A 15,298-nucleotide genomic window follows, 5' to 3' on the forward strand; every position below is an offset into this window, starting at 1 on the left:
CTTCAACCACCTTACTGAAAAGGTTAGTTGTGTTATTTTTGTGCATATCCAAAAACAGTTTTTTGGATATGTACCATTGTGTAGTTGGTTTGTGTACAGCACACAGAGCTGACTGTTAACAGCCAAGAGGCAGCTCCACAAACTGCCATAAAAACCCCAACTGAGACACATATTCTGACTGCACTGCATACAAGCCCACAGAATGCTCCTAAAACCTGAAAAATACTGGTTTATCCCACAAAACTGCGAAACAAATGAAACCAGAAAAAACAAGTTACCAATCACTGACTAAGAACAAGCCAAATCAAACTGAAGACCAAATCCAACTACATCACACCAACAAACAACAAAAGAGATTGTAGATGTAGAGGTGTACTCCATGACCCCATTACATCACTGTTGATGTGGTTACGGGAGCAAGAGACTCCAACAGTCTGCCATACTTTTATACAGTCTATCTGGGTGAGGACATGACATACTGTACATGCAGTGACAACAGTCGGGATCTGTATGTGCTGTGGACAGCTGTTTTCATCCAGCTTCATCATAAACTGTGTTTCCACCGCAGGAACCTTCTCCAGGAACTTTAGGAACCTTTACAGGAACTATGCGTTTCCATCGCAGAGACCAGGGTACAAGTTCAGGGAAGTTTTTTCATCCTCCTAAAAGTCTTTAGTACTTAACGAGGATTGCATTTTATCAAATTGAAATTACAGGAAGCTTTAGGGTGGGGCTCTCTCTCTGCCTCTCTCTCTCTTTCTCTCACACTACCCGTGTTGGCAGCCTGTAAACACACCCATAAAGGCTTTTCCATCGTCTGCAAGCAGGCAGAATTTGGCACAACATTAGTAGATAGTGCTTTTACTGCGCATTTAATACAAGCATACAGTTTTCAGCTCTCACTGTAGCAGAGAGCTACCACCAGTTTGAATTCTGTTACGCTGGTGGTAGCTGATTATTGTAAAGTCTTCTGCATTACCTATGCCAAATTTACCTTATTTCTCCTGGTAGGAGTAAAAGGTCCAGGTTAAAAGCGTGAGTATAGAATTTGTTCCTGTTTTGAAACACTTGTTCTTACCTTTGCTGGTTTCATATCCGTGCTGTTTTGCGACATTAAATTGTATCAATTAACCAATACCTTGTCACTTGCTTATTTCAACCTTTTAACACTGGAAAAGGGTTTGTCTCATGTAATCCCTCTCAAGTTTACCCTGATTTTTCTCATTAGCCTTTTTTTTTCTTTGGAGATTTTCACCGTCCACTTAAGCTGGTGTTTGTGTTTCTTGTCTAATGTGGCCCCATGAGGCCCTTTCATACTGTTACTGGAATAACGAGCTGCACAGACAAACCTGACTTTACATGACAGTAACAACATCACCACCTAAGCCATTAAGTAGACGACAGGTATTGATCAAGAACCCTGTTAATCCACCCTTTCATAAGGGTGAGTCAGAGTGATTAATACCACAGTCAGAAAATGAAATACATCACATATTCTCAAACAAAGACAATGAGAAAGTGTGTCTTGTTTTGAAAAAAAACAAAACATATCACAGCATAAATGCTGAATAGAGAAATGTGTCTTTGTTGTCTTAAAACTTTATAAAGAAGGTAAGATGGGTAGACTGTAAGAACAAAAGAAGCCCAAAAAAAGACAAAACAATAATGTAACTGATGATGGAAGCCAGGTGCAGGAATAATGTCTCTCTGCCAAACTGCTGACAATCATAAAAAAAAAGCATTTCAATGTATTTTTTGTGAGCATGATGTTTCCTTTTGTTCTCTGCAGTAAGTGCTAACACTGTCTTTTGCTTTCAGTTTGTTGCTGAGGAGAGCTGGCCGTTACTCAGATTTACCCTCACTGTGAAACCACAGTAGATTCAGTTTGTACTAAATAAGGCAGAGTCGCTGAACAGAGTCCAGGAACACAAACACACCTAAATGAATGCAAATGATTTGTCACTGTGCTGCATGAACCTGAGGCATTTTTAGATCAACATATATCCTTTACGCAGTGTGTGTGTGTGTGTGTCTGTGAATATGTTCCATCTCAGAGATCTAGTGGTGTGTATAAACCACTCGAGTTAGTAATTATATACTACTGAGACACAGCAGGTGTCATACATACAATCTGCCACTGTTTGGGTATGTTTAGGTGTGTTTGTTTGAGTGTAGCCAAAGAGAGAGAATGAGATAAAGGATGATACATAATACTCACACTTAATTTCAGGGTAGGGGGAAACACAATGGTTCCACTGCAGCTGCAGTGGCTTTCAGATTTAGGGATGTTCATTCAAAATCTTTTCTTACATCAATAGCCAACAAAATTAAAATATTCTATTTAGAATGGACCAGTGTCTGCAACACATTTAAGAAAATACCAATATAACATTTTCTTATAATAAAGGTTAATGAACAGATGTTCAATCCTCCTCCACCTCTGTGTGTGCTGTGTATGACTGGCACTTTCAGTGTAGAAAAACAATAAAGAACGTCTATAAACAAAAATGCAACTTGTAGTTGCATTATTCAGAGCTGAAAATAAAATAAACAGGCCAGGCTTATGGACAGCTTGGGTACAGATTTTTATTCAGAGACGGCAGCATGTCCACGTGCTGTGGGGTTATTCTGGTGACAGTCTGTTGCAGTCGGAGGAAAATGCAGACTCAGATGGTGCCACTGTCCAAGGAAAGCAGTGATAAAGCCTCGCTACAGAGGCCAGCCTTAGGTTTAAATGGTTAATTATGAATGTCCCTATTCAGATCATGTGTGTATATTTATTGCTGCAGTGAGAAATTACGGTCCCACAGCAGTGGACTCTGTGAAACTGTGGTTCACTTCAGTGAGTGTAATTGGTCTACTAAACCAATTACCAACCACTGACCAACAAGCCAAACAAGCCAAATGAAGCCAAACACACTGAGCAAAACCAAACCAGCAACGAACACACAACAGTGTCTTCCACAGAGGGCAGAGAGCATAACACTGGCAGTGATATGACAAGGTGTGCCTACTGAGGACGGTACAAACTTTATAGATATTTACTCTATACACTGACTATCAATGTGAGGGTGAATGTGTGACCAGGTTATAAAAAATAGGTAATTACAAAAAAAGCCACAAAATAGTTTTTGTTTTATCCTAAGAATATATACTAAATATTGAACAAATAAAACCTTATTTCATATATCATTGAAACTATTGAGAAAACTGAATATAAATAAATAAATATTTAAATAAACAAGAAAATAAATATAATAAAGTGTTATTATATCAACAGTTATACAGTACACTAGTCTATTCTGTAAGATTTGTAGTCCCTTCTGAATGAAATGCTTTCTCATGTGAATGGGGTCACATATGTTAAAGTTCAGATGCAACAAGCAGCCAATCAGGAGCTTATTCAAAGCTTTGATTTGATTGACTTAAGATTAAACTGCCACGTGGCAAGCAGATGTAACACAAGACAGTAAAGAACCCATCCAACAGCTTCTAATGTTACTGTCTCTGATGTGATCGGTGCTCTGTGGCTGGTGTACTTAGAACCTACAAATACATATACCCATACTGACAGAATGTAACCACAAAAGCAATTTTCCTTGTGCGACTCCAGTACCTGTGGTAGTCAATCGGTTTATTTCTGTGTTAACAAAACACTAAGACAAACAAGTGGGAGCCTGGTGAAACCCCAAAGAGCCAGAAGTAAAGAGAGCAGAGGCAGAATTCATCTCCACTCAGCTTTCTTTCCAGCTGATTGGAGATTGTGTTGCCTCTTGGCTCCGACTCCGACAACACTGATTGGAGTCACGGTATGAAGTGAAATGAATTGACATGTGTGTGGATGACTGCGTTAGAGTTCTACCTTTTGTGAGAACCAGTTTCTGACCTGTGGGTTTGCAGACAGCAAACAGACAGTGTCATATATGGTAATGAATGGCTGCTCCTCATCTTGTGTGTGTGTGTGTGTGTGTGTGTGTGTGTGTGTGTGTGTGTGTGTGTTTACTTAAACAAAATGATAACACCACATGCAGTCTGTTCAACATATCCTTGGGTGATCTGAGCAATGGGTGACTAGGCAGTGGTGTTGACAGGAGGAAGGAGGCACTGATGCTCTGATACAGTGACCGTGATTGACCGAGGCTGAGATAGAGAGGCAGAGGGAAAAACACTTAGACAATGAATGAAGACAGAAAGTCAGAGATCCAGAGAACCAAGGGCACGATGTTCCGCCTTTGTGTCAATTCACTGGGATTGGAGCGCGAACAATGTGATCGAGGCAAACACAACAACTATTTACCCATTTCTTTTACACAACTGCAGACACTGAAACACTGCCGCTGGACACACACACACACACACACACACACACACGAGCACTGCCACGTGCCGGCACAGCTTCTTGACGAGCTGCCACATTCTCCCCAGCTGTTGCTACGTACAAACTTCAACTGTTATAAAGCTTCTACTAACGTGAGATTAGCACTGAATTAAACTGCACTGCACCACACACACACAATGCTTCTGACAGTCACTGCCATGTTGGTGAACAATGGTCACAACCTATGGAATGATGTCGCCTTGAACCTCTATTTAACTATTTATTTTTTGTCAATGTCGGATTAAAAAGGTGAGTTCCGAAGTATTTAATCTTGAAAAACGGCAGCTGAGAATAATTTCATCACAGTGTTCAGATAGGAGTTCTTGTAGAGTTTTCAATCACATCATCATCCCTGTGAGATGATTAAGCATGAATCTTTTTGTAGCTGCTTCAGCATATATATAAGTATTGCTTATATACTGTGAGGTTATAAGTATAAGTATATGCAATTTAAATATTGCATGAGAATAATGTTATTTTTAACGAAGCATATGAACTGAATTACATCCACTCAAAACACAAAAGTATGAAAACTAAAGATACCCTTAACATTATTTAAAAATGCAGAGCCCACCCCAAGGCCATTGTTGCTTCAGGATATACTGTGCTTTCGTGGAGGATAATGCCAAATATTCCACACAGGGATCCTTTGGGACCCCAGAGGGCTTGTTGCCCTTGGGGGCAGCTGCCTGCTTTGCCCTGATCCTGTCTTGACACGCAGCAGCGAACAATGACATTTACAAAATTCAGCAGTAATATATTTTTTTGGGCCAGACACAGTGCTGTTGTTGCTCCGGTCAATCCACTAAACACATAGTCACTTTTCAGGGATTTATTTGTTCAGCCAAAAGTCATTTCACTGACACCTGTTACTGTGAGATAAATGCATGAGTATATATACAAATGCAGGTACATTAAATATTTTTTTTTAGTTTTTGTCATTTTGCTGAAAAACCTATTTACTCCACTTATAACTGAGAATCTCACTGTTCCTGCAGCATTATATATGTTGTTTTGGATGAGTTGTGAGTCGTCTAACATGCTCACCCTATATAGAACTGAGGAATGTTAAATATGTGTAAATAACGCTGTTTCCAGTCGAATACGAATGTCGGGGCTTGTGGAAACTTGGATCACACCAAGGATCAGTATAATTAAAGTAAAATCATTTTATGGTGAACTATCCCTTTAACATTATGGTAATGTTGGACAGGTTAATCTGCTTTCACTCTCAACACCAGCTGTAATTAATGGACTATTCTACATCCATAAATGTATTTATCTCTGCACAAGTGCAGACCACAGTGGATCTGTTGCCATGGGAATCATTGCCAGAATTAGTTGGCCAATTCAAATATAATTTTTTCTCTGAAGGCGAGATTGCACGTTAAATGGACACGTGTCCAGTTCTATACAAATCAGTACATAATTGCCACTTTTCACTGTTCTCTGCCAAAAGCATTCGTTTAACCATGACAACTTAAATGGGACCATTTGCCAAATCCAATCTACTTGTCACCAGCTTTATAATGTGTGGCGTGGCTGTGGAGGGAGCGCCCTGATGACACCACCATGGTTGTCTCTGCTGATTGCAAAGAGACAGTCTGCATTAGACTTACAAGGTACACTGAAGGAAGATATTAGGTGCTTCTTAGAAATGTTGCAGTGTTTTTAAGGGCTGTACTAGGGATTCAAGTTCATGTTACTGGGCCCTTTCTTTTTGATATATGCTAGAGAACCCATTGAAGGGCACAGTATTCAGACGTGGAGGTTGCAATGCTGCCTCAATGGGTCTTGTATTGTCGAACTTTGATTTGTATGGTAAATGGTCCGTATTTATATAGAGAATGAGCTTTTAAGTACGGCTTTGCCATTCACACAATCACACACATAATCATACAGCATATCTATTTGCAGCACTTTTCTTATTCATACTCCCACCACACACTAGTGGCATAGCCGTCAGGGGTAATTTGGACTTTGGTATCTTGTACGCAAAATGGGGGAGACTGGGATCGAACCTGTAGTTAGTAGAAGACCCGCTTTACCTCCTGCGCCCCAGCCCACCTACACTAAATGATGTCTTTCGATGCATGTTTATTGTTTCTTACATCAGTGGAGGATATGAAGGGACTTTCAACCTCTAAAAGAAGTTACAGAATGCTCATGTTTTGCAATAACTAATATTTAAACAATTTTTGCTTCCTCCAACCTGTCAAATGTGAGGTGTTGCTGCTTTTCTCTGCTTTCTATGACTGAACACTGAATATCTTTAACTTCTGAACTGATTGTTAGACAGAACAGGTAATCTGGATATAGTCATTTAGAATACAATGATTGACAGATTGTTCTGAAAACAGAATCTGCAGAATATACTATAACATAGCAAAAATACCTGTGTGAGCAGCCACCAGTGTGGGTGTGGAAATTATATATATATAAATATGTAAATTATATTAATAATATGCAGTGCCTGTCTCAAACTAACACAGCACAGGTCTTTGGAGAGTTTGGTACAAAGCCCACACGTTTACAGTGAGACTGTTTCTGTGATTAAGGATGAATTAGGTTCAATTAATTATGAAGGCTTTCAGGAAGAATTAGTGTTACTTGGATGAATTCCCCTGGAAAGACACACATATCCAGAGAAATCATTTTACAGAGAAAAGCTGTCTGATTTCTCCAGCAGAAATGGGTGAGTAGATCAGCATGTTGGGAGTGAATGGTGCTCCTGCTGTGATGGACAGGACTTAAAGTGTTGGTTATGAGCACCATTAGGTCGACTGGTATGTCTGTAGAGCAGCAATTTCAGACCTCTGGCGTGTGAGCTGAGCACAATGATTTACCGATCCATAACAACGCTGAGCAGAGAAAAAGTCAGCAGTGAGCAGAAACTTTCAGTTCATGCTGAATGCAGCATTGACAGTGTGTTTTTATTTTGAGTGATGTGGGTTGTGATCCATGATTCGAAGCAGCTTAACCCTGAACTAGTAAGCAAAACCTCTGTAACTAACTGATCCTTACTCCTTGACCTTCTACTCCTTGACCTTCTCACTGCTGGGTCACCTCTGGATCTCCTTGACCAACTGGATGTCCTGACCCCAATCATCTTCATCTCAACAGATCACCTACCTCTTCCACCATTGTTTTGTTTTTTATCTTGATCTCGGAACATACTTGGACCTTTGGATCTTGGACTCTCCCTCTGACCTTTAATCCGTGGACCAGTGGTGCGTGCTCAAAATCAAAACCATCGCAGCTTGGATGCCAAACTTCAACTGGGTGCCACTGTTGCTCTGTGTCCCAATTCAGGAGCCACATGCTTCAGAGGCTGCACTTGAAGATTGATTTCATCACAGTGGCGTGACTAGGCTGTCCCATTTCAAAGGCTCCTTCAAATGCATCCAATCCCGGGCAACAAGGGATCCAACAGGTGGAACCCCTTTCAGGACAACCTATCCCTGGAGTCATTACGCGCCAAAGATGAAGCTGAAGAGATAGCTAAGCAGGAGTCCTAGCTGCAGTCAGTGCAGCGGCTCAAAGTAGCTGATGATGCAACGGTAAGAGCGGGACAAGCTGGTGACGCAAATAGGAAAGAGACCACAGAAATAGAACCTAAACCAAACTGTCTCATGTCAGATCTGTCAACGAAGGTGTTCATAGACCTCAGCCCTCGGAGCGGGACACAGCCTGTGTTAGTCTCATCTCATTTTTCTGACGACACCTTGCAGTTTGGGGGCTCCTGCTGGCCGGAGGACGTGGTGTGAAGAGGTTTGAGTGACAGTTATCAGCCTGTGTGTTGCCTTTGAATCACTATTGCCTGGTCTATCTGACATAGCCCTGACAGTGCTTACAGACGCAGAGGGGTTGTATTTTTAATTGGAGGCAGCCGCTCCTGCCTACCCCTGATACTCTGAACCACACATCACATGTTGCTGCTATCTACAGCACCTAATACGGTCTCATTGTCTAGTTAAAAAAATCATTATTTATTGGCAAACAGCAGCTGCATTCTCTCTCCTGGCTTCTGCTGTGGCTGACACACAACTGCTCCCAGAATCCTAACCCTTACCCCTGCAGGTCTACAAAGCCAATGCGCTTTGTCTGCTTACAATGCATAACTTAACTCAGTTCTCAGTAATTACTTCAGAGATGGTGGGCTTTTGGGGGGGCCAACTTTCCTTGCTCAACTTCAGCATCCCTGCTGAAATGTGCAGCAGACTGTTGCTGTGTTTGTTTTGGGGAGCTTGGAAGCGAAGCAGCTTGTTCCATTGCCACGTGATTTTAAACACTCTGCAGCTGTCAGAATCTGCAAAGTTCTGAATCAATAATATCAGAGAAACTCCCTCATGCACCATTATCTTAACACCGTTTGCTCCACTTAGTAGTGAGAACTGTGTGTGATTAAAAGCATCTGTCACTCCACACACACTGGCCAAGATTTCCATTAGTGTCTGCACATTGTGCTGCTCTTGTAAAATCCATAACCTTTTCTCAGGAAATGGTAGAATATCGAATATTCTTAGAAACAGCCTGTTTATGGTTATTTTTTTGTGACTTTGCCTCTAGTGCTCATTTTTAATATAATGTCGCTTGTGCTGCCATTTGAATGCGACACACCTTATTGATTCCTGGGGGGAAACTTGATTTGTGGATATAAACTCTGTAACATTTCTGCCATCCTGTGACTGGTGTTCCCACAGCTTGTTCTCTTCACAGCCGGTGTTAAGTGTCGATCAATTGAAAGTTAACAGCAGAGGAAGGTTTACTGAGACGTTGTTTGATTCCTGTGGGAAAGTTGTTCATATCTAACAAGGTATGAAAAAACCAGCAGTTATCATGCCCCCCTTTTCTGCATCTGAACTCCATAATTAATGTGTGTGCATGTGTGACTCAGTGTTTCATCATCTGGAGGCACTCTGTCCTCCTTCAGTGCTGTTAACTTACTCTGAGTGAAGCGGGGCGGGTTGTCGTTGACATCAGTGAGTGTGATGTTAACCACTGTGGTCCCCGTGAGCCCTCCTCTCTGCCCGGCCATGTCTTTGGCTTCGATCACCACCTGGTAGTGCTCCCTCTGCTCGCGGTCCATGTCACCGGGACCCAAGGCTGTCCGGATCACACCTGGGCAAAACACATCACACAAGCTTTAGCTTTGCTCTTCACATCGTCTTCATGTTCACCATCCTACGCCACACTAAACCTTATATACTCATCAAACAATCACATATCTTGCTGTTTCCAATTAAAAAAGGGATTTGTTAAGGTGAGATCAACTTGAAAAGCTAAAGTTTGCTCTTTACTGTGTGGTTAAGAGAAGAAAATCTGCAGATAAAATCAGACAACTATACAATGGTATTTCAAATCCACTGCTGAGGATGCCAATTGAAATAAAAATGTATAGATGTGTGTACTTAAAGGGATAGTTCATCTAAAAATGAGACTCCAAAAGTGTTTTGTGGACTCAAACACTTCACCCAGATGGGTGAGTAGATAATGAGTGAATTTTCATTTCTGGGTGAACTATCCCTTTAAAAATCGGTAAGCTTCTCATGAAATATATAAACTGTTAATGGTGCACCATTTGCTTTTACAAACAAAGGAGATTGAAAGGAAATACCATAAGATAAGCTAGATGATGCATGCATGTAGTACAGTGCAATTGTATTGAATACTTAAGTTAACATTGCTGCTTAATGTTGCAAATATTTAAATCACAAAATACAGGCTGGCTTTTATTGTGGAGAAGCCACAGGAAAAGGACTGTATTTGTTATTGCAGTAAATTTTCATGTTCATCATCTGCTTCGATACTTTTGTTCTCTCTCTACTTTCTTCTTTCTGCATCAGAGACCATGGTCCATCATTGCTGTGTAATCCATAGCCAGCAGTAAGCTGACCATGGCCCTGACTCCTTTATTTGTTTGAAACAGATGAGCAGACAGAGGGAGATTACTGTGCTGATTGTCTAAATGGATGGCTGACTTTTTTATTTACAGAGAAAGTATATAAGATCAGTGAAGGGCTGAGCTGAGCAGACATTAGAACAAATCCCTTTTCTCTTTTCTTCCTTTTTTCAGTGTAGTGTTAGCATAAATGTGCAGGGAGTAGGTGCCCTGTGTATTTACTTTTTTTCCCTACTAGCTTTTCTAACAGATTTTCATGCAGATGAAAAACAGGTGTACTGTCTCACACTGAGATACGGAGCTGCAACAAAGAAGAGCCTCCTATTCCAGCTACTTCTTTCACACTCACACACTTACCCAAATGAAATTCTGCTCTGAGTACAGACAGTGGTGGAAAAGGATCTGATTAATTGAATCCAATAAAATAAATATGGAGGAGTGAGACTCAAAAGTGCCACTTATGAGGGAGAGATTTAAAGTCAGCAATCCAACGGAAAATGAGATGCAGTATTTGAGTGCGGGCAGTTCACCTATTATTAGTGTTTTTAGCTTACAGACCCTGTGACCCTGCTTTTAGAATTTTCTATTTTGCTGCTGTTTTTTTTCTGCTTTGTCAAGCTAGCAGAGCGGTGCTAAACACTGTTGAAGGAAGACTCCCTTTCTGGGAAATGTTAATATCTCAACCAGTGTCAGACGGAATAGCTGATCTTCAGCTTCATGTCTGTGTCTCGGTTGCTGATTCTTCACATTAAAATGTTTCACTGGCTAAACAACTTCAAGGTTTAAATTTGAGTTCGATTCTTTCTTTTTCTTTCAGTATAAAAAAATTGACAGTACCAGTGCAGAAACTTGTATTGTTTTGGAGCCAATGATGTAGAACCTCAAACCTTTAACTAAATATGGACAATATTTATTTATTGGTTGATTCAATCCAATGATTCGGGGCATGAATAAAACAAAAGTAGATACATTAAGGGGGCAAAGAGCTGAAGGAAACTTGCAACAACCTATAACCACAGTATTAGAGGTGGGGCTCAGTATTTATTTTATTTTACATGTATTTGTTCTTAGGTAAATATGCTTTTTAAAATGACAAACACTGTAAGAACATTTTACTGGTTCACGACAAGGATTCCATCATTATTACCTGTGTTTGGGTCCACAGAGAAGTATGGGTGTCCCTGGCTGATGCTGTAGACCAGTTTGGCACTGTTCCCATACATACTGTCATCAGCATCTGTAGCTGTCACCTGCATGACAGATGTACCTGAGAGATACACATCCACATGGTTATTATAGACAAATAGTACACAATCCGGGTTATCCCTATTTGTCCCTAAATTTGCACATTATTTCAAAATAAGAGGAACACCAAGTAAAAAGTGTGCTCTTCCTCTTGAGAGCCCGTACCTGTGTCAGACCGCTCAGGTACGCTGCCGGTGTAAACCTCTTTGCTGAAGTGAGGCTCATTATCGTTGATGTCATGGAGTTTGACGATGAACTCTGTCTCTGGCTCCAGCTTTAGACCTGTGTGCTTGTTGACCACTGTGGCTTTGAGGATATAAAAAGCCTTTTCCTCACGATCCAGGCGGCGGGTGGCGTGCAGGTCGCCATTATTCTCGTCGATGACAAAGATGGCGCCGGCCCCCTCACCAGACAGCACATATTTGACTAAGCCGTTGCCGTTGTCCTGGTCTGACTGGAGCTGCACAGAGACACACACATATTTAAGCTATATAACTGAACATAATTCAAAGTTATTGTAAGATACAAAGACTTCATTTCTGCAAACTGTGCACATCTAAATGTATCTTCCTGGACATCTATCTTCAAAAGCATCTACTAATGACTGGAAACAATATTGTGGCCATGTAGACCGAACTTGATCAATGTAGCATGACATTGTTATTTATTGGCTGAACAAAAAGTGTGGTTTGGTTTCATGTTTCTTTCTGTAAGTTAAAGCTGGTTACTCAGCCAACCCCAGACGATAAGTCTGTTGATATTCTACATGTCCAGTGGACAAGTAAACTGTCCTGCTCACAAAAGCAAGGGTGGATTAATCTACTACTGAAAATAGTCCCCAGCAAATGCACTATGTCCTGCTGTCATGTAATGTTGTGCTAAAAAAATCACAGTTGCCAGCTTTTTTAGGACATAAATGAGCCATTAAAAAAAATAAAACTGCATATTTAGGAGGCTTTTTAAAGATGAATGTCGTCAGTAGGAACAAGTGGGACTGAAGCTGAGTGCTACAGACAGGTTGGAGAAGTCCGACAGACTAACACATTGTTGCCTTCTGTGTTTGCATGGGGTTTGATGCCAGTAACATTCTGGAACACTAGCAGCTGTATCATCTTGCTAAAAGCATTATAATTTTGGAAAGCACTCTTATAAGTTGGTGCGGAGGGTACTTAATACATTTAGTTTGAAAGACTTTGAAAGGAGACATATAGTTTTTTCAGTCTTTCTTGCCTCTGTGTTATACTCACCTTTTGTGTATGTAAAAGTTCTGCAAAGTTAAAAAAGCCAGCGGATGATGGTGACAGGTTTATATCAGATCAAGCAAAGAAGAGCAAAGACAAACACATGAATAAAGACCAGGAGTCAGCTTCAGAATCAACACAAGAATCTTCTGAAGGGGGAAAACCGTGGTCGAAAACGAAGAGCAGGCAGCAGAAAGCCAGTTTTCGTGTTGTGCCTGAAGGAGTAAACATCTATCGGATCTGCGGTGAGATCTGTTGCTTTTGCTCTCATACCTGCAGCAGTAACCCGGCTCGCTCTCTCTCTCTCTCTCTCTCTCTCTCTCTCTCTCACTCTTGTCTTTGTCTGTATCTGCCGACCTCAAGGGGATCACTGTTCACCTTTCATCCCTTCTACCCTGCTTTACTGCTTTAGGTCAGGTGTGAGGCTGAAGCCTTTGATCGCATGTGAACACCTGTGTGTGTGTGTGTGTGTGTGTGTGTGTGTGTGTGTGTGTGTGTGTGTGTGTGTGTGTGTGTGTGTGAGACAGAGCTATTATATCATTACATATCTCATTATTATAGGAAACAATGAATGATGTGAAATACACTATTACTCACTCATTCGCATTACTCCTGTTCCACACAACCTTAGTTGCAGACATAGTTGTGTAGCATTCAGCTGCTGAAACACTGTAGCTCTATGGTACCTCTGCATGTGTGGTGTTGGTTGTATGTGGAATTAATTCACTCACAGACAAAAGGTTTAGCAGTTATTGTGTATAAAAGGATCATCATTATCCGCTAATGGAGCAAGAACCCCAAACCCACTTTACATCATTTCATTGTCTTTGTATGTTAAGGAACCTGCAGCTCATTATGTGGGACTTAAAAATAGAAATAAGCAAACTCTTCTCTGCCTCCCCAGCAACCCAGAACTCAATGACTGGGCCACTCTCTGAGCTTTCTGGCCTTCACTTCACAAACTCACTTCACTGCCCATACCAATGAACCTTGATGGGAAACAAGAGTGCTGACTCACAGCCTCTTCTTCTTCCTCCTAAGAAAAATCAAAATCTGCCGACTTGGCCTGTTGGAGTTTTGCTGGGTTGTCAATGAGAGGATTTTCCTTTCAACTTAGTATCTCTGTCCCTACAGAAGTCCTGTGCCTCTGAAGCGAAAGAAAAAAAGTCCAAGGTCTGCATAGGCTATTGAAGTTCTAACAATGCAGAAACCCTCTGAAATGTGCATGAATTCAGGTTTTCTCTGAAGAACTGTCTGTTCCCAACACATTATTATTATTATTATTATTAATATTTATAAAAATAATAATAATAATTGTAAAAATTATAATAATATAATTATTATATTGTGTTCTAACATCCTGAAGGTCTTGCCCTCCTTCATCTTTCTGGGCATTGAATGCTCGTGCTGCCCTGCCTGTTCTTTGGCTGACACTTGATTTAATTGATTTATGCTCAAGTGCCCAACACAAGAGAAACCAACAGAATGTCTGAGATGTTGGGAAACACATTTCAATACACAATCATACAATCAAAATTTAAAATACCTTTTCAAGGCTTCATTGCAATACAGTCGCCTCAGTGTGCTCTCAACAGGACAATACAACAATACCAGCATTACACCTAATACGAAATAAAAACAGATAATCCTACTCCATGAAACATTACAAACAGCTGAGGATGTAGTATATAATACAAAATCAAAGTAGAATGCCAGGTGTTTTAGTAGTAATTAGTGCTTTGTCCTCCGTGAAGTGCTGATGCAGAATTCGGAGCCATTTAGTAACGGGATGGTTCTGTAGTAAGTACTGGTGAGGAGAAGACATGTCTTAGTTTTGATGCCCCCAAGTCTTTTCCCTGAGGGGAGACTTATTAAGAGCGGGTTGTCAGGGTGCATGCAGTCCTGTAGTATTTTTAGACCTCTGCGCCAGATGCGGATCTTCATGATGTCAGGGATGGGGGTGAGTTTGCAGCTGATGATTTTTGAGGCAGAGCAAACTGTTCCGTGCAGCTGCAGCCTCTGCTGTCGAGTTGCCATACCACACAGATATAGAAAAGGTGCTTTCTGGACCCCCCCGACTTTTTGAGATAGTACAAAAAAAGTGTCTTCTGTGGGCTTTTGTGATAACACAGACCGAGATGTCATCCACGATCACTGTTCCAAGAAACCCAAAGCTGCAGGCCACCTGTACCACTATTGAGTGGTGTTCATCTGTCGAAAATTGACCACAAGCTCTTCAGTTCAGAAGAAAGACCTTATATCTGTCGAATGTTGTGTAATCAGCTAGTAGGAACATTTGAACAAAGTCATATTGAGTTGGTATATGATGAATATTGAAGAGGTGACAGAATGCAACCCCATGGGGCACCAGTGCTGATGGAACAAAGAACCTGTGCATTAGTGGCAAGAGCTTCATCATGCTGCCGGATGGAATGGACACAAAGGGGAAAAGCACCCTGTACTTAGTAGTTGCTATAAAGACTTTTGTTATTGCAGGTGCTTGAGCTGTAATCATTAAACTTAGTGATGTTG

General features: G+C 41.0%; 1 protein-coding gene across 4 annotated transcripts in view; it reads right to left on the minus strand.

Moving 5' to 3' along the window:
- Positions 1-15,298, minus strand: part of cdh6 (cadherin 6) — an 80,823-nt gene that overhangs the window by 28,774 nt on the left and 36,751 nt on the right. For all 4 annotated transcript variants that reach the window (XR_004616710.1, XM_034613111.1, XM_034613110.1 and 1 more), the window contains exons 3-5: positions 11,691-11,985; positions 11,428-11,547; positions 9,326-9,499 (exon numbers count right to left, since the gene is read on the minus strand). Coding sequence is in view for 3 of the 4 variants with exons in the window: in XM_034613111.1 (XP_034469002.1) it covers positions 9,326-9,499; positions 11,428-11,547; positions 11,691-11,985 (589 nt within the window). In the remaining variant the exon portion in view is untranslated. The remainder of the gene's footprint in view (positions 1-9,325; positions 9,500-11,427; positions 11,548-11,690; positions 11,986-15,298) is intronic.

The sequence above is a fragment of the Hippoglossus hippoglossus genome, chromosome 17 (assembly GCF_009819705.1).
Source record: "Hippoglossus hippoglossus isolate fHipHip1 chromosome 17, fHipHip1.pri, whole genome shotgun sequence".
NCBI lineage: Eukaryota > Metazoa > Chordata > Actinopteri > Pleuronectiformes > Pleuronectidae > Hippoglossus > Hippoglossus hippoglossus.